Source organism: Microcaecilia unicolor, chromosome 6 (assembly GCF_901765095.1).
Source record: "Microcaecilia unicolor chromosome 6, aMicUni1.1, whole genome shotgun sequence".
In the NCBI taxonomy this organism is placed as follows: domain Eukaryota; kingdom Metazoa; phylum Chordata; class Amphibia; order Gymnophiona; family Siphonopidae; genus Microcaecilia; species Microcaecilia unicolor.
The window spans coordinates 111,018,468-111,038,985 of NC_044036.1; the positions used below are offsets into that span (position 1 = coordinate 111,018,468).

General features: G+C 44.4%; 1 protein-coding gene across 2 annotated transcripts; it reads right to left on the reverse strand.

Moving 5' to 3' along the window:
• Positions 1–14,246: 14,246 nt before the first annotated feature.
• Positions 14,247–17,538, reverse strand: S1PR1 (sphingosine-1-phosphate receptor 1). 2 transcript variants are annotated; one of them, XM_030207488.1, is made up of 2 exons: positions 17,464–17,538; positions 14,247–15,982 (listed from the first exon to the last, which is right to left on the reverse strand). In XM_030207488.1, the coding sequence occupies exon 2, from the start codon at positions 15,836–15,838 to the stop codon at positions 14,732–14,734; it is 1,107 nt and encodes a 368-aa protein (XP_030063348.1). In that variant the 5' UTR covers positions 15,839–15,982; positions 17,464–17,538; the 3' UTR covers positions 14,247–14,731. The 2 variants fall into 2 exon arrangements, with proteins under 2 accessions (XP_030063348.1, XP_030063349.1); XM_030207489.1 differs by lacking the exon at positions 17,464–17,538 and adding an exon at positions 16,211–16,286.
• Positions 17,539–20,518: the final 2,980 nt, after the last annotated feature.

Consider the following 20,518-nt stretch of genomic DNA (forward strand, 5'->3'; position numbering starts at 1 on the left):
TGAAGGGGTGGGCCGAATCGTATTTTCGAAAAAGATGGACGTTTATCTTTAGTCTCGAAAATACGGTTTGTGCCAGGCAAATGCATTGGATGTGGGCGTTTTTGAGATGTGGGCATTTGTTTGAGCTGGGCGTTTTTGTTTTTCAGCGATAATCGAAACCGAAGCGTCCCAGCTCAAAAACGACCAAATCCAAGGCTTTGGGTCGTGGGTGGGGCCAGGATTCATAGTGCACTGGTCCCCCTCACATGCCAGGACACCAACCGGGCACCCTAGAGGGCACTTTTAAAAAATAGGAAAAAACATTAAATTACCTCCCAGGTGCATAGCTCCTTTACCTTGGGTGCTGAGACCCCCAAATCCCCCCCAAAACCCACTCCCCACAACTCAACACCATTACCATAGCACTTAATGGTGAAGGGGGGTACCTACATGTGGGTACAGTGGGTTTTGGGGGGGTTAGAGGGCTCCCATTTACCACCACAAGTGGTACAGGTACAGGGGGATGGGCCTGGGTCCGCCTGCCTGAAGTGCACTGCATTACCCACTAAAACTGCTCCAGGGACAGGACTTGTTGCTGCTGTATAACCTTGGCATAGCAGTTCACACCGTAAGACTAATCTCGCTGAAAACGTCCTTTATTTCAATAACCGCGTTTACTCACAGTTAACTGCAGATCAGAGGTTGTGCCCCACTGGCAACGAGTCTCCCTGGTACTAAGATTAGCAGTAGCTCAGAGCTGGCAGAATGGTGTACAATGCCCTCTTTCAGCAACATTCAAGGTAAGAACTAAGTTCTGTAACGTGGCTAAAACATGAAAGGGATCTAAAATGGACTTACAAAAATGGCCACTACCTCGTGGACTACCGGAAACAAAACAGGGCACACTCTGACCCAATAAGCAGAGGGAAAAGCACCATGGGAGAAGAGCCTACCAACTATCAACATTGTGAGACTGTAACACAAGCTAGTGAAATCACGGAGCCCAATACCCTACACCCACCACAATGCAATGCTGATGTGACCCTGCAGTGCACTCGAGAGCCAAATCTGACCCAGGGAAAGGGTGTGAGAGGTGGGCTGTCATGGAGGTGGGTACGGAATTTGAGGGTGGCATAGAGGCTGGGAAATAAGGTTTTTGCAAGTGGGGTTTTTTTGGTGGGAGGGGGTTAGTGACCACTGGGGGAGTCAGGGGAGGTGATTCCCGATTGCCTCCGGTGGTCATCTGGTCATTTAGGGCACTTTTTTGGGACCTGTTCATGAGAAAAAAGGGTCCAAAAAAAGTGTCCTAAATTCTCGCTAAAAACGCCTTTCTTTTTTCCATTATCGGCCGAGCGCGCCCATCTCTGCTCAGCCGATAATCACACCCCAGTCCCGCCTTCACCACGCCTCCGACACATCCCCGTCAACTTTATTCGTTCCCGCGATGGAGTGCAGTTGAAGATGACCAAAATCGGCATTCGATTATACCGATTTGGCCGCCCACGGGAAACGGACGCCCATCTCCCGAACATGGGCGTTTTTCTCCTTTCGAAAATAAGCAGGATAGTAAGGTAAGAGTAAATATCAAATTCAGGGCAGTGGTACCTAAGAAGCCTAATAGTTGTCACTATTTTTATTTTTACTTTAATTTATTTGCAGGCTGTGAGGCAAAGATCTTGGTATATAGGCTCCTGAAAATGGAGCCTAGAGAACCTTATAAAGGATAAGTGTGTCTTTGCTTTGCATGAACTGAATAAAATATAAATGAATAGTTAGTTGATGGATGGACATGGTAAATGTTGAGATTGAAAGTGTAAAAATATATAATAGAAAAATCTAGAGAGTGTGTTTACATTATTCAGGTAAAGGGATTTTTTTAGACCAATGAAGGTGGTCTTATTTTGAGGTTTTTTAACGTGTCTAATATGAGGCCATTAAAGAATATCAATGAAAATATAAATTAATAATTAATAGTGGGGGTATTGGGATTTAGTTGGATGATTAGTGTTGAGCATATAAATTATAATATTGTTACATGCATATTCTAAAATTTGTTAACAGACACCTGACTCAGTAATTAAGAAGTGATGATAACTCAAAACTGTAATATGGAGGTATCACCACAAATTTAACAAAAGCAGACTCATCTTTATTAGATTTTATTTTAGCTGTTGCAGTAAAAGTAATACGTAAATGGTGCAATTCACAGGCTTTTGACTCCCATATCTAGTGAAATGCAATCCATATTGCAAGTATGAAATCATTATGGTGGAGAAAAATTGCTACCTAAACACAAGAAGCCAGCACTGATAATCCTTGGACATGAAAGTTACGAACATTATGTAGTCATCATGGGGTTGATATTCACAATCGTTTAAATGGGCAGGAAAGGCTTCTTCTGCCCACTTAAACCATCCTGAGCTGTCAGGTCAGTGTAGCTGAATATTGGCTCTAAAAGGCCAGGTAAAATCTGGGCAATTCTGGGTGGTCTAGATGTGGAGTCAGGGAGGAACTAGCACTTAAGCATGCACAAGCAATATTCAGTCCTGTGCCCACATAGCTAAGTGACTAGGTACGATTATACAAAGGGTTTAGCTATGTGGATGCTGGCACTAACTAGCAGCCAACAAATGCAAAACTTGAGTTGCAGCCTGATTATCTTTTTCTTTTCCCTTTCCGATGCCCTCCCCCCCCCCCCCCCCCCCCCGGCCACAACAGCAACCCTCCTCCTACTAACTCCCCTTCTCAAAAGCTTTGCCCCCTCCTGATGATGCTCCCTCAAGGTCAGGCACTCCCAAAATTAGCCCCCAAGATCAATCCAGTTCCTGAAGCCACTACTAGAGCTTACACTCTCCTATACCCCCTCCATAGCAGACCCCATCCTGGACCTTCACATTAGCTTCCTCCCTCCTGAAAACTCCCCCACCACCTCTGTGTAGGCCACCCTGGTCCCACCTTAAGGTCCAAGGTGGTCCATGGTGTAGGCTAGGCAAGAGTGAACTCCAGTTGCCCCTGCCTATGTTGGTTCCAGATGCAAAATGGTGGTCACAACCTCTAGCGATAGTTTTGCAGTATTACCACTAAAGTCTTGACCCCCCAGAAGTAGTATGATGAGACTATCACTAGAGGTCACAGCTGCTGTTTTGCACCTAGAGCCAGCATGGGCAGGAGCAGAAGGTCATATGCCAATGTAGTGCAATGGATCATCTATCACTAGAAGGAGATTGTATATGGACTTGTGTTCAATTGGGCTAACAATGAAGATTATGATGACCCCTGATGAAGAGTAGTGCCAAAACGTGGCCGAGTAGGTTCATTCTTCAATAAAAGTCTGGTTGTTTCTTTCTTTCCTGGACCACCTCTGCTGTTCTCCTTGGACTTGTCTATGCTGAGGTTTTCTCCATTTTCCTTTGTCCAGATTTGGACACCAGGACTTACAACTGATGAAATCAGGTGTAATTCCCAGTGCCCAATTTGAGCACACATCCCTGGTAGCATTGTGCACAAATTTTGGGAATGTCCCTAACCCGCTCATGCACCTCCCATGACCATATCCTCTTTTGGTTGTGTGCTATGGAATTTGGGCACACATTGTTATAGAATACCATGTAGCAAAGATGTGCACACAAATTCAAATTGGTGCCAATTAGCACCCAATTATTGGCACTAATTGGCTTGTTAGCCAGTTTTGTTATGCGCACATCTTGGATGGGTGCCATATATAGAATCTGGGAGAGAGTTTATTATAAACAGGTCTCAAGTTACTTATCAGCCTTAGCCTTCCCCTTAAGTCCCTAATAGACCTCTTAGATCTCTCTCTGACTTTCAGGTGGTAATACTGCATCCATTGAAAGCTCATTGGGTTGTGATGCAGGACTCTGCTATTTTTTTTTCAGCTGGCTCCTTGTCTTTGGAACCAATCAGCCTTTGGGCTGAAGGTAGTCTGAAAAAAGTTTGTTGAAAGCTCTGGGTTTTTTTTTTAAGAGCCTTTGAGGATCACACTTCAGAATGATGACATTTCCTTCTTGTTTGTGTTTTTTCCAGTCTATTATGGAATTCCTTTTGTTTTCTTATTATTGGATTTTAATTTTTATTGTATGCCACTGTGATGGCTTATCAGTATATCAAATCTTGAATAAACTAAACTATTGCTTTAGTTTTGGGGGTATATATTATATATTTGGGATACACCAATAAGATATGCCGTTTCAACTTGATGAACACTATAGCAGTGCTTCTCAATGCTCTCCTGGAGGCACACCTAGCCAGTCAGGCTTTCAGAATTACCACAGTGAATATGCATAAGATAGATTTGCATACAGTGGGTCTTCAATATATGCAAATTTGGTAAGCCTAGAAACCAGATTGGCCAGGTGTGCCTCCAGGAGAGCATTGAGAATATTACTATGCTGTGCATTATACATGCTTAGTTCACAGTACCTCACATGCTCTGAAGCAACACATTCTTAAAAAGGGAAGAGAAACAAATTAAATTTATTTTTACGCAGGTGGCAAGATGAAGTGCACTGATGTGGAAAGACCTATGGTCACCACTTCTCTGGGCATAATCCCTCTTTTGAGCACTGAACCAAACATTTCATCATTGCACAGTGAACTTTTTATTGAGCTGAAAGAATGTACCCAACAAACAACTTTCTTCAGTTTCTTGGAACAAAGCCGAGACAGAAGAAAAAGGATCATTGAGTATATTTGGGTGTCATCTCGATTCTTATAAATCTATAAATAGTTACATTGAAAAAAAGTGCCATTAAGTAAGCAATACAGATAATATCAACATGTCATAAACTAGGACTTCCAGTGGAACTGCAGAGCAAGATGGCCACAACATATGGAGCTCCCAGTTGTCTGGTCCCGAGCAACTCCCTGTGGATTACTCGATAATGGATGGAATGTAGGCAGGAGGTCTTTGCTATGAAAATAACCACCCAACAGCATAGGAACATGTGGCCCACGTGAGAGCCAAACATCGATCCTTCAACAGGTAGAGCTGAAGCAAACTTCCTTCTGGCGGAGGATCAAGTGCTTAGGGAAGACACCACTTTCAGAATTCTAGTCACTCAGAGCCTAAATCACTCCTGAGAGCTTTGTCAGTTAAAATGGGTAACTTCCTTCTCAGATGCCACATGGTTTGACCCCGGCAGACCTTTATAAACCCTGACATAAGGGGCCAGCAACACTACAGCCTACTCGGCAGATCCTTTACATCTGCTGTGCCGACCAGGGGCGTAGCCAGACCTTGATAGGAGAGGGGCCAGAACCCAAGGTGGGGGGGGGAACATTTTGATCTGCCTCCCTGCTGCCACCCTCCCGTCGCCACTTCTGCCCCCCCGCGGCTGCTACTACCTCCCTGCCACCACCCTCCTGCCGCCGCTTCTGCCCCTCCTACCACTGCTCCCCCCCCCCCACCACCACTGCGAAGGTACCTTGGCTGGCGAGGGTCCCAACCCCCACCAGCTAAAGTGTTTGTCCTGCACTCAGTTTCATTAAAATGAGTTTGTACAGCGACTAAAAACAGAACAGGGCAGCAGGCAATGTGAGACAAGCACGGGATAAACACTCGCTGGCGAAGGTTGGGGACCCCCACCAACCAAACCAGGGGCCACAGAGTCAATTTAGGGGAGCCCAGGCCCCCATGGCCCCCCTTAGCTATGCCACTGGTGTCAACGGAAGGAAACTACTCTGTATTTAACACTTGTCCATCAGCAGACTCATATTTGTAATCATTTTATAGAAAGATCTGACTTAAGATTAATTAATATTTGATCTTATGGGGTCAGCCCCAATGCCAACTTCATATGCTTGGGATTAAATTTCATTACTACGTCTAAACAGACTAGTTGGGGGTACTATGCCAAAGCAACTTAAATTGAAGGTCTCAACATCTATTAGAAATATGTACGCCACTAAGGCCTCAAAAGCTCAGAAGGTTGTTCAGTGGTGGAGTCTAAAACTTTGTCCCCCTCTGAAATTGCCTCTCACACAGAGGGGAATGGGATTACTGAGAATATGTGGCAAATGGCACTGCAAGAAATTAAAAGTTCAATTGAAGAGATTGCTGATTTGATAATGGCTAAGTTAGAGAAGAAGTTCAAGGCAATCATGGGACATATGGACACTGTGGAGGTGTGCTTAATGGAGTTGGAAGAGAATGCAGAGGGAGACTGTGAAGAGCAGCTTCATGTGCAACAGCATCTGGAGGCCTTACAGGACAAAATTGAAGTTCAAGAAAATAGGAACCAGAGGTCAAATGTTCACATTCTAAGAATCTTCCACGTATATTGCCGTCTTCTATAGATTTTAGACTATCAAATCAAACCATAAACTGTAGACACTCTCTTCTAATTATTTTAGAGCTAAGGGGAGCTAAAAGGAACCAAGAGGAGGAAAAGACTTCAAACCGCCCGGGTGCTAGGGCACTCACTGGACCTTTGCTCATCATTGGCCAAAAACTTCCTCCGTACATTCGCTATTTTTATTAAAGCAAAATTTTTGTCAAATTTTATCCACTTGCTGATTCAAAACATCTTCAAAAACTCGCTTTAATAATTTTGCTTTAATAAAAATAGCAAAGGTACAGAGTAGGTTTTTGGCCAATGATGAGCAAAGGTCCAGTGAGTGCTTTGAAGAAATTGGGCGTGAAATAAGCCCTAGTACCCGGGCGGTTTGAGGTCTTTTCCTCTTCTTAGTTCCTTTTAGCTCCCCCTTAGCTCTAAAATAATTAGAAGAGAATGTCTACAGTTTATGGTCACATTCTAGGAATCCCAGAGGTTCGAGAGGGAGACTCCCCCATTAAGTACTTACATAAACTTTTGATAACTTGTTTCCCAGGGGAATAGAGATTTAGATTTGAGATTTTCTTGTAAAGACCACAACACATGAAGCCTGATACTACCCCTGTCCCATAGCAAATTGTAAGGTTCATACTAGAAAAATAAGGCAGCTAGTACATTGGCATCTGGGAGCCCCAAATGCCTCATTAAACACCCATTTTAATCCTATTTGCCCTATTGCACAACCTCTGTTCCAGTTTGAATATATTTTTTTATTCTCCAGTCTCTGTTCCTGCCATCTTCCTGTGCTGTATGCCTGGAATACACTTCCTGATTTGGTACCTCATGCTCCATCTCTGACGCTGTTCAAATCCAGGCTAGAAGCCCACAATTTTGAAGCTCCTTTTATCTCTTAACCCATTTATTCACCTATTCAGTACCCATGTTGTCTTAATCATTCCCATAATAAATGTAACTCCTTTGACCCTTATTTGTCCTGTTTGTCTGGCTTGAATAGACCGCAAGTTCTACCGGGCAGGGACTGTGTTCTGTGTACAGTGCTGCATATGTCTGGGAGTGCTACAGAAATGATAATTAGTATAGTTGGAGTAGTAGTAGTAGTTTGCCGAAATAGCAACAGCCTCAGCCTCCTTTCTGGCTTCACAATAGATAAAATGATTTCATTGTGTTCAAGCCAAGGTAAAAGAACTTACAAAGAAAACTTCCAAGCAGGATGACAGTTCTTCAGACTAACGCCAGATTCAGCTTTGATTTATCAAGGATGAACTAACAAAATTCAGCTTGAATTTAGCAATAACTTTATAGCATGAAGGACTTTCCTGGAAAACAAAGGTTTGGGCATTACCTCAATAGAGAGTGTGAGCAGTGTTTATTTTTTGGTAGCCCCCTGCTATCTTGGAACATGGGTCAGTCTACAGTGTGATGCCACTTACCAGTCCATATCCAGAGAGGGTTCAGTCAGTTGCACTTACCAGTCCATATCCAGAGAGGGTTCAGTCAGTTGCTCGGAAAAACAGCTTGCATATATGTCCCATACCATATATGTAGCAAACTCATCTTCCCCTCCCCTCCCCCCTTATTCTGCTTGGTGCAATAATCAAGTGACTAGGAAGTGACTACACATTACATCATCCCTTCCTTATAGACATATGCAGGGACTTGAGATTCCTGCATTTCCCCTCTTTTGTCTTTGGAGCATTTTTGGAATTTCCTTCAGGAAATTTAAGGTTATGACCTCAGGCTTTCCTCAGCTTGCACACTCTACTTTCCCACAGTAACAGGCTAGGAAGGAATGCAAAATGCATAGAGGTAAGTATCATTGCTTTCTTTCGTGTGCCTTCTATTGGGTCACAATCATTTACCTTCAATCTTCAGTAGGGTAGAGGAGGGAAGTAAGGAGCTGGGCAGAAGCAAACAGCATGTGCTTATTAGCTCAGGGGCACTTTTACCATAGTGCATTAGATTTTGCCATTACCATACCTTAACACAAAAAAACTTATTGTGTAGTAAGTGCAAATTTAATGTGGCAACTATTGAGGGAATGCCCAGCATGTCCTTAGCTATTCTCGCATTAAAATATCCATGTGTGTGATATTCTGGTTGTAATTAGAGCAGATGCACTTGCCTTAGGGGTCTTTTTACTAAGGTGCGCTGCAAAATGGCCTGTGGTAGTATAGGCACGATTTTGGACACGTGCAGATCCATTTTTCAGCACACCTGTAAAAATGCCTTTTTTTATTTTGACCAAAAATGGACGTGCAGCAAAATGATAATTGACGCAAGTCCATTTTGGGTCTGAGACCTTATCCCACCCATTGCCTTAGCAGTAAGGTCTCACGCGTTAACTGGGCAGGAATGAACTATGCGTTTCAGCTGCCTTTACTGCCCAGTAGCGCCGCATGCCAGAAAATAAAAATTATTTTCTTGTGTGCCTAGGAGACACGCCAGGGGCGTAACCAGACTTCAGTGGGAGGGGGGGGCCAGAGCCCGAGGCGAGGGGCACATTTTAGTCCCCCCCCCCCCGGTGCTGCCAACCCCCCCCCCCCCCCCCCCCCGCCATTGCCAACTTTGCCCCCCCCCCCGCCACTGATGACGATGACCCTCTCGACCTCCCCTCCCACCGCCAACCCGCCATCGCCTACCTTTGTTGGCGGGGGACCCCAACCCCCGCCAGCTGAGGTCCTCTTCTTCTCGCAAAAGGCTTCCTTCTGTTTCTGATGTCCTGCACGGGGCAGAGGGGTCCAGGGCCAAATCTATGGGGGGGCCAGGCCCCCCTCTGGCCCCATGTAGCTACGCCACTGGGACACACATAAAAAATGAAATTACTGCCTGGGCCACACGGTAGCCAGGCAATAACTTGGATTTGGCACACGGGCACGTGTAGACGCTTACGCAGCTTAGTAAAAGGGCCCCTTAATGTGCAAACATACACATACTGCTAAAACAACACAGAAACAGCTACTGTGTATCTAATTTACTACTGTCTAGTAAAAGGGCCCCTCAGGGATGCTAGTCCTAGAGCTCACCAAAAAATATCATGAGAGGATTAATAGATAAAGCTCTGAAGGAAAAGTGCTCATGGCCACAAAACATTAAATCCACAGAGCATACATCCTTTACCAGAAATATAACACCAATCTTAAATTGAAAGTATACAAAAGTTTTGTAATGTGCTCATATATCACAGACCCTCAGGTTTTCTGAACTGTCCACTGCATGTTTCAATCATTGTACAATGTATTTTTATTTTAACCCAGTCATGCTTCACTTCACCACAGTTTTGTAAAACTGTGGTGAAGTTGTGGTGAAGTGAAGCACGATTGGGTTACAATAAAAATACAACGTGCAATGATTGAAACATGCAGTGGACAGTTCAGAAAACCTGAGGGTCTGTGATAGTCCTGTGAAGACATATGAGCACATTACAATTGGTGCTATTTTTTTTGGAAATTATGTATGCTGTATGGATTTAATTTTTTGTGACTGTGAGTCCTTGAGCTCAGTCACAGAGTCCTTGGTTCAATGTCAGAACTGAAAAAATGAACTCAAGCAGCGTGAATGCTACAGCAAAGGTGGAACCCTTCACAGTAATTACAAACCAACTTTGAAAGCAGTTTAACCTTTCTGTATCACGGCTTCTTACAATAGAAGGACAAACCTACAGCAGTTTCGTTGTGTGTTTTTTTCTACTACTAAGCAAAATAAACCCAGAACCGTTTGAAACTTAAGCTATGAAAGCCTGTGCCACAGCCCACAAAACTGCTTAAAGGGTCCAGTTGTGGATTTTGCAAGACAGAAGAAATGTTATCTGATTATTCTTTTCCTATATAGCGTCACAACTGTGGTCTTTTCCTGCCACAGAGTTTGCTTTCCTGAATGACATAATGTTCCACTTCCCACAGCTACCCTAGGAAATCCACTGACATATTTCTAGGCAGGACTTGTCTACTGTGTGCCAGACCTTATTGCAAATTTAGGCGTGCAAGCAGCCTTAGAGGAAATGTAAAAACATTCGCAACAGTGCACATTTAAAAACAAAATCAGTTTATTAATGTTTAGAAACTTCATAAAGCTATGTGCAAATTCAACATAAAAATCAGAAAATTTTTAAATAGTAGTTTTACAAAAAAAAAAAACCATCTCAGTTTAATTGCACTCAAAATAAAACTTCAAAAGCAGCAACACATCATATACAGAATATCATTTCTATGCTGAACAGTTCTCAGCTGTTTTCAGTAACTATGCAAATCCTAGGTGTGTTATCTCATGTCCTATGTGCCCAGACACTGCTGCTGGTTAATCACCTGCACTCAGCAGAGCATTCCTTTCAGGTTGGGAAGACACAGTGACAACACTGACTGGTAACAAATACATTCAAAGAACATGAACAATACCCTTTTTAACAAGATAAAACACAAAAGTATTTGCTGAAAACATTCTGAAACATCTTGAATGTCAACTTAAGTGCCATAAACTTTAGTTTGCATTTTGTTAGAGAAGTGCATTTAAAGTCATAGCTACCGAATACTCTTTCAAACATGACTACAAATTTCAGTTTTTTTTTAACATGAATGCCATTACATTCAACTCAGATTTCCCAGCTTTGGTTTCCCACGCTAGAATGGAAAACTAACCAGTCATTCGTCTGCTCTGATGGTTCACAGTCATACTTTGCAGAAAATAACCTAATAAGACCTAGTAACAGCAATACCAGGGTAAGATGTGGTTATATTAATACTGACAAGCAAGCTTTACAGAAAGCTGTACCTTCTGCATGCTGCTCAAGGATTTCAGAGTTCATTTGACAAGAGTTTGATTAGAAATAGGCAAATAAGTCCTGATTCAGGGCTGTGATCTAAACCCTATCCCATTACCCATCTATTAATGGGAGGCCAAATTTCATTGATCACAATTCAAGATTCCCACAACATCATAAGATATGAAAGTAAAGTCCTGGATTGTAGCAGGCATTTCACTCTTACTCTTACAATCTTGTGAGATTGTACTTTAAACCCCATGGATTATAACCAAACCAGCCCCTACAGTGGAGCAGGTGTTTATTTGTTTTAGTGAAGGGTAGTTTCCTACTGGATCTTTGTGCTTTCAGCTCAAGTGAGACTGGTCCCTTATAGGTCCACAGCACCCTGAGTCTTCAGTCTCAAATGCACGATTTCCAGCCCTCCCTCTTCCCAGCCTACTACTGTAGCCACAGTCATTGGACAGCAAGGACAGACCACAACTCTCTCCAGAACTGAAGACACAGGGGGGCCTTTTACTACAGGATTGCCGCACGGCAACCTGGAACTTCCACCGGCCCAACATGGGCACACACCATATCCAGCGATACAGAAATTTATTCCCTAATTATCAGTGCGGTGCTAATCCAGCTGTAATTGGGCAGTGCCGCAAGCTGTCTGGTTACTGCCGGGTTACCACAGGAGCCCTTACCGCCACCTCAATGGGTGGCAGGAAGTGCTGCCCCCACATGGCCATGTGGTAAATGCAATTTTACCACATGGCCATGTCGATTTTCGGTCTTTTTTACCCCCTGTGGTACAAAGGGCCCTGGTGCACAGCAAAAATGTCCACCGCTGCTACCGCAGGGCCTTTTTTACCACAGCTTGGTGAAAGAGCTACAGAACAGTGGCGATCCTTGGTCAGCTAACACCCGGAGCAGATCACCGCTGTGCACCCCCCCCCCAAACCGGGTGCAACGGCAGCACAACATACCCCCATGGGCGCATCGCCCCCCCCCCCCCCAGGTGCATTCTTACCTGCTGGGAGCAGCCGCACGGTTGCCGGTTCCACAGGTTCCCTGCTCCCTCTGCCCCGGAACAGGAAGTAACCTGTTCTGGGGCAGAGGGAGCAGGGAACTAGTGCAGCCAACAGCCATGTGGCTGCTTTCTTTATCCCTCCAGCGGCATGCACCCGGGGCAGACTGCCCCCACCACCCCGCTCTCGGTACGCCACTGCTACAGAATGTATGCACCCTAAAATCTAGCCACTATGGAGTAGATTCAAGACAGAGCGTGGCACTGCCCTTAAGGAATACTAGTGTAAATTTGCAGTTTAGTGCCTAACTTTAAGTGTGAGCACTTGTGCCATGTCAAAGGATAATGTATAATATAAGTTTTCTATAACCCACATGCCTAACTCCTAAGCATGCCCCTGACCCTCCAGTGCCCCTCCTACATCCATGCCACCCTAGAACTTCTGCACAATAGTTTTACTGTTCTGGGATCTTGCCAGGTACTTGTGACCTGGATTGGCCACTGTTGGAAACAGGATACTGGGCTTGATGGACCTTCAGTCTGTCCCAGTATGACAACACTTATGTTCCTATGACTAAGGGCAGTTGTGGGCAAAACTGGTAACTGGTGTCAAGTATCACCAATTAACAGTCAATTATTAAATGAATTTGAACATGCAAAGGATCTTGTTTCATAAATCTGCGTGCAGATTTGCGCACTAAGCACTAATGCTTCAGAAAATCTGGGTGCTCCTATATTAGCAAGAGTTGCAATTTACATACATTGTTTCTCATATTCTATGTAACATCACTGAATCAAATTTTGGGTGCGGGTGTGGTGAAGATAATTTAACATGTTCACCTAATGTACAGTGAATATTGCAATTTGCCATAATCTCTTTTGCAATTCTGAATAATACACATGGAATTTCATTTAGGTCAATGTATGTGAGATTTTGTGACCTACTAAAGAAAAATGTTTGTGCTAACCAAATCAAGGATTCCTTTTATTAAGCTGCGGAAAAAAGTGGCCTGTTCTACTGTAGGTGCAGGTATTGGGCACGTGCAGAATTATTTTTCAGCGCGCCTGTAAAAAAGCCCTTTTTTCCCCCCGAAAATGGGCGTGCAGCAAAACCAAAATGGCCACGCAGCCATTTTGGTTCTCTGAACTTACCGCCGGCCATAGACCTAGTGGTAAAGAATTTGTGCGGTAATGACCTACGCCTGTCAGATGCCACTTGACGTTCGTCTGCTATGTGCACCAGAAAATAAAAAATATTTTTCAGAGACATGTAGCGGACGCGCGCCAAAAATGAAATTACCGTGAGTCACATGGTAGTCGGGCGGTAAGTTCATTGTGGCGCATGTTGGGCGCGCATAGACGCTTACGCGGCTTAGTAAAAGGGGCCCCAAATCTTGTTCTTGTCAACTGAACTCCTCCATAGTAAGCGCATTTGCTGCACTTAATCTGGAATAGATTGCCGTGTGTGCTATAGAAGTGATGCATTCCCTCAAAATGTCTTGGCCATCAAAATCTTCATGCTGGGAGCCAGTTTTGGAGGCCGTATCTTGCTAAAGATGTAAAAAGACTGGAAGCGGTGCAAAGAAAAGCTGCGAAAATGGTATGGGATTTACGTTGCAAACCATACGAGGAGAGACTTGCTGACCTGAACATGTATACCTTGGAGGAAAGGAGAAACAGGGGTGATATGATACAGACGTTCAAATGAACCTTTTCCGGAGATGGGAAGGCGGTAGAACTAGAGGACATGAATTGAGGTTGAAAGGGGGCAGACTCAGGACTAATGTCAGGAAGTATTTTTTCACAGAGCGGGTGGTGGATATGTGGAATGCCCTCCCGCAGGAGGTGGTGGAGATGAAAACGGTAATGGAATTCAAACATGTGTGGGATAAACACGAAGGAATCCTATTTAGAAGGAATGGGTCTATGGAATCTTAGCAGAGATTGGGTGGTGACGCCAGTAATTGGAAACAAAACGGGAGCTGGGCAGACTTCTACGGTCTACGCCCTGATCGTGACTGAATAGATAGGGATGGGCTGGAGTGTAAATTTTAAGGGGCTTCGATGTTAGCTTCAGAACTTAGTACAAGAACAGTACTGGGCAGACTTCTACTGTCTGTGCCCTAAGAAAGGCAAGGACAAATCAAACTCGGGTATACATATAAAGTATCACATACCATGTAAAATGAGTTTATCTTGTTGGGCAGACTGGATGGACCGTACAGGTTTTTATCTGCCGTCATTTACTATGATACTATAACGTTGTCAGTTAATGCTTGTCCACCTAAATTTTAAAAATTCTATATTCTACCCAAACAGAAAAAAAAAAAATATATATATATATATATATATATATATATATCAGACATGCAGATTTTCACCAACGCATCCACCTGTTTCACAAAATTATACTGTCACCCAGGACATGAATGTTCCTGGAAACCATGTAGCCAAAAGTTCAATACCTTTTGAAAGGAATTGGTTTCCAAGTATGAATTACCCATCCTCCTTCTCCCGGAAGTCGGCCCTCTCAGGTGCTCTGTTTAACTCTTCTGAACTAAGCTACCTTTTCTGACCCAGGTCATTACAGCACTGCTGAAATGTGTAGGAAGTGTCCTCACCCCTGAAGGTCTGACAAAACCTGATAACACAGACCACTTTCCATAATGGTTAGGAGGATGAGGTCGGGTTGCCTGAAGACATAATAGTTTCAGGATACTCCACCTCATCCCTCTGTCGATGAGAAGAGTTATCTGATCTGCTTCTACTGAACTCCTTTCCTACAAACGGTCTCTTAATGGTAGCCCCAGAATCTATAGAGGCGCAGTTACAAGAAGACACCATTTTCCTGAAAGCTCTTCGCATCTCCTTGTTGGTCAACGTGTAGATGATAGGGTTCGTTGCAGAATTGAGCACAGCCAGGGCCAAAAAGTATTCTGCTTTAAAGAGAATGGGACAGGTCTTCACCCTGCAGCTGACATCCAGCAGAAGGAGGATGAAGAGGGGTGACCAGCAGATAATGAAAGCACTGAGCACAATGATCACTGTCTTTAGCAAGGCCATGGATTTTTCGGAATTCCCAGTGGATTTAGTCGCGTGTTGCCTGAATGTCATTTTGCGACTCTTAGTCCGGACGAAGGTATAAATCCTGGCGTAAAGGATAACAACTGACAGTAACAGCAAGGAGAAGACAGTGGTGCAGAACAGCAGATAATGCTTCAGATATAAAGGCAGCACGGTGGAGCACTGCTCCAGTACCCCGATGCAGTTCCAACCCATAATCGGGAGACCTCCTAGGATCAGGGAGACGACCCAACAGCCGCCTATCAAAAGCGAAGATCTGCAGCAATTGCTCTCATTTTGCACTTTCATTTTCAGCATCGTGCTGAACCGCTCGATGGCAATAGACAGCAGGCTGAACACCGAAGCCGACAAAGCCACAAACATGCTTCCCTCTCTCATCATCCACTGAGCAGGGGTCAGCGTGTAGGTCTTCTCGCCTGACAAAAGGATGTTGGCAATGTACACCGCCCCAGCCAGCATATCGGAGAAAGCCAGGTTCCCGATAAAGTAATACATGGGGCGGTGGAACTTCTTGGTTCTCCAGATGGTCAGCAAAACCAAAATGTTTTCTACAATAATAAAGCAGCAGATGATGATGAGCAGAACGGATGTCCATTTCATCCCAGTGTCCACGCTGGAGTTCAGGTTGAGCTTCCCGGTGTAATTGTAATGGAGCACGATGATTGTACGGTTGGCATAGTCGCTGAAAGCCATGGCAGCGAAGATTTCTCGGGCTGACGCTAGAGGGCGCCCTTGACTCAGCCAGCAGCCTGACCCTGGTCGCACGTCCCGCTGTACCCCTTGCCGAGGTGCAAAAATTCAGAGCTCGACGCGTAGAAAGCTTCACAAGCCTGAGCCCTGAAACAAAGCAGGAACAAAAAGAAACGGTCAGCACAGAAGCTATCTTTCATGGATTCACTTGGTCCCGGTGTCAAAATGTATGCTAAAGCTGCGCAACTATAATTGAGAAATATATATACCCACGATACTTAATTGGGATATGACAAATTATTTCAAAACACATATCCTTTTATTGTCCAAAATATGCGATTTGGTGTTTGTGAATAGCTCGAACTATCGTACAACCAATTTTCTCTCCGGGGTTCTTCCCTTTCTGCTCCTTTTCTTTGTTCCGCTCCATTCCATTGCAGTAGACAAAGCTTTCTGCTCCTTTTCTTTGTTCCGCTCCATTCCATTGCAGTAGACAAAGCTTTTGCAATAAGTTAAAGTATTATCAAACATGTAAAACACATACAAAGATTTGCAATACACGCTTTCTCGATTGTTACATTTCCCGTCCTGCCCCCCCCGCCCCCCCCCCCCCCCCCCCACACACACACACACACACACACACTCTCTCTCTCTCTCTCTTGATTTTTTTTCTAGTAAAAATTTACAGTAATGCCAGCGGGACAGGATGAAGCGTTTACAGCCCAGTGAGGTGTAGCCTAAGAGGTTATATACAAATCAATGCTGTGCATAAAAAAGCTGCATTTTATTGCTATTCTGGATCAAGCTTTCGTTTGCGCAATTTAAAAAAAAAAAGGTTAGGGCAATCATTAAAAAAAAGAGGAGACTGGTGAAAAAAAAATAAAACAACCCGAACTGCAAGAAATGCCTGTGTTGCACTTGAGGACTTTATGTTTACGCTTCACCTTAGTGAAGAAGCAAATACCACATCAAAAGAGAGGAATTTCAATAAACTGGAAACTTTTGTGGTTAATCAATATCTCACATCACGTTTCCACTGACAAATTCCATCTTAAGAAGTCCTTAGGAACCAACTTTTCAAAATGATTGAGGGGGGGGGGGGGGTTGCTAAATCCACTGCAAAAGACCCCATCTCTGGATACAGTCGAGGACTTTGCTCAATATTGGGGAGGGGGTGCTCAAGCATACAAATAGCACCCACAGCTGGCTCCGAGGGCTGCCTTTGCCATCTCCAGCGGTTTATCCCGTGCAACCCGGCTGACTAAAATTTAGGATGAGGTTTCCTGCTAGACACTTAAAAGGCAGAGTCACAATATTTCAATTCACAACTAAAGAAACAGCTGAAAACAAAGCAACACACACACAAAGACAACAGTGGCAAAGCTGCTGCAAGCACTCGGAATTGCATAAGAAACTTAACAGTGCAAAAAAAAATTTAATTAACAGTGCAAAATAAATTATTTTGCATTCAGTAAAAAAAAAAAAAAAACAATGTGCACGTTACTTTATAGTAGAAAGCAATATTTTTTTTGTTGCTGTTGTTCTCCAAAGTGGCCTTTTTTTTTTTTTTCTTGCATGTGCAGGTAGGATTGCAACAAAGCTACCTAAATCCTCCCATCGGAACCTACCTGAGAGGCAGTGGCCAGTCCCTGCATCTCTGTTCTTGTGTCTCCTCTTCAGACTGATCACAGCTTTGCACTGGCTCGGGGGGGGGGGGGGGGGGTTAGAGAAAGCATCACAGCAGTTTCCTTTAGCTAATGGCCTCCACCCTTTGGGTTTCCTATTATGCCACTTAACTCTTTAACAACCACAGGGCTTCTCTGCAGCTGTTGGCTGGGAGCTTTTTCTTTTTAGTAATCCAGGTTTGCGTCTCACGTTAAAGAAAAAAAAAAGATATGAAACCTAGATAGTGTGAACTGTTTGTAACACTACTATCTTAAGAAACCAGTTTTCTTTAAGATATTCTTCTTATTATTGTTACGGGAAGCGGGAGATTGTTCTTTTATTTGTCTGCAAAGAGTTGGAGAAAACTAGCTTTTGACAGTGGTTTGAGCGCTAGCTGCTATTCACAGAGTAAACAGCGTGTGATTCAAGTACACTGCACGGTGTGTGCCTGCTGTATTTAGGAAAGATTCCCCCACCCCCGTTTTTTTTCACTAATATGGGTCATTAAATCACTGCTGGCTTCCTCCTCCCCTAACACCTACAGTCCCTGCTTTTTTAAGCATCCCCCACTGCTAAACCCAAGGCAAAAAAAAGTTGGATGTAGTGAAGAATGCTAGTCAGCCCTTCTGGGGGGAGGGGGGGGGGAGCTGCCACCCTAACCTTTTAACTCAAAAGAAAGGCGCAGGCTTTCCACTAAACCAGGAAGGGCGTGTGCCGGCAAGAAAACCAGAACCACAGGGTGCTGAAAGCCTCACCACAACTGTCGCCTCCTGCCACCGACTCAGAAATCGAGTGTGCAAAGTCCCCAAGAGTTCATTTTACTTTCTTCGAGCCGTTTAAAGCTGTGGGTGTTTTTGCAGAGCTGCTTCATTCATGCCCTAATCATTCTAGTTTCAACAGCCAGCGAATCGGTAAAGGCAATAACGACTTTGTGGGTTTTAGCTAAAAGACATTGTGCATTTTCACGACCAAACTTCCCATGAAGGACTGTTACCTTTCCAGTGCAAAGTCACAGTTTTGTACAATCTTAATTTCCAGCCCTAGCAAAGAAATGCCCTTCAAGATAGGCAGCGAGCTACGGCGAGAGAGTTCAAGGCCAATTTGGTCCAGGGACACAGGGGCAGGTGCTGCCCACGTGTGCCTCAAAGGCTACTGTACTGTCACACTAAACGCAGAGTCAGCGTCGCCTGCCTTAGGACATGACTGGAGCTTTGACTCAGATCATCCCTTCCTTCCCCTCTTCTCCCCACCGCAAAGCTTGCCGGCTGACTGCAGTTTGCAGCAACAACGGTTACATCAAACGGCCAAACGCAAAGGCGAGCAAAAAAAAAAGAATCATACCTGCCACAACCCTTCCTTAAAGAGTTTCACACCGTTTTCTAGCTCTGTTCTGTTCGTCTTCTGTGGTGCTGCTCTCTGCCTGGTTGCTTCAGTTCTCCATGGCAGGATTTCCGATTCGATTAGGGATTCTTTGGCTTAGCTTCATAGGAGCCAACTTTTCAAAATGATTGGTTGGGGGGGGGGGTGCTAAACCCAATGTAAGTTACCCTTCCCTAGACACAGCAGTCAAGGAGTTTGTTCAATATTGGGGGTGCTCAAGCATCCACAGCAGGGGCGTAGCCAGACCACACAAAGCCCGAGGTGGGAGGGACACATTTTGGTCTGCTGCCCAGCCGCCTCACCGCCCCCCTGCCACCTCGCCACCCTCTGCTGCCCTGCCGCTCCACCCCATGCCACCCCGTCGCTTCCCACCCATTGCCGCAGCAAATACCTTGGCTGGCGGGGGTCCCCAACCCCCACCAGCTGAAGTGTTGTCCAGCGCCAGTCTCTGACGCCGCCGGTTGCCTGCCCTGCTCTGTCTTCCCCTCACATCCTGAACGCTCCTTTTAGTGAAATTGAGCATGTTCAGTTGGGGATCCGCCCCAGCAAAACCAGGGGCCCACAGGAAATTTGGGGGGGCCCAGCCCCCGTGGACCCACATAGGTACACCACTGGACCACAGCACCCACAGAGCTGGCTCCCATGCTTAGCTTTACTGGTATACCATCATGAAATTGGGACGACCATACCTTGGTTCAATAATGTGATATAAACCAGTTCTCTTCCAGAAGGAAGCAACATTCTGTAACACAGGTAGTCCCAACCAGGGACATTTTGACCTGAGCATACCCTCCCCGCCTAAACAAGGAGAAGGCAAGGCCAACCCATAACACAATGATTGCGATGTTAATGGCGATGTTAATGGCAAAGTCAGATTAATGAAAACCTGTGCCATAGCCCACAAAACTGCTAAAAGGGTCCAGCTGTGGATTTTTCAAGACAGAAGAAATGTTATCAGATTATTCTTTTCCTATCCAGTGCCCCCCTTAATTCTATGTGCCCAATTTGTGTGTGTAATTTAATTGAATAACAAGCCAATTGGTGCCAATAAATGGGAGTTAACAATCAATTATCGGTGCTCATTGGCATTAATTAAAAATTACATGCGTATATTTACACGCCCAGATCTGCATGCAAATATTACACATAGCTCTAAAAAAGGGGCGTGGCTATGGGAGAGTCATGGGTGGATCAGGGGTGTTCCCACAATTTATGGGTGCTGTTATTAAATAAGGGGGTCCACGCTTAATTTAAGCACAGGGATTTACACCAAGGTTTCAATGGTGTAAACGGTTGTGCCTAAATGTAGTCGTGGTTCCCAACATTTAGTGCTATTCTATAAATGGTGCCGAACTTTGAGCAGTGCTAACTCCTATTTTTTTTTCCAGTGCTGATCTTTTTGGTCGCTATTTACTGAATTTATCCCAACATAATCAATAGAAATAAAACAAAATAAAACATGAAAAAGAAAATAAGATGATATCTTTTTTATTGAACATAACTTAATACATTTCTTGATTAGCTTTCGAAGGTTGCCCTTCTTCGTCAGATCGGAAATAAGCAAATCTTGGTAGGTGACAGTATATATAGGTGAAACATCAAAGCTTACAAGTGAGACATCAAAGCAATTATCAGTGC

Bases quoted from the DNA above. Each gene is read 5' to 3' on its own strand.
- S1PR1 (XM_030207488.1), bottom strand. From the start codon at position 15,838: ATGGCTTTCAGCGACTATGCCAACCGTACAATCATCGTGCTCCATTAC.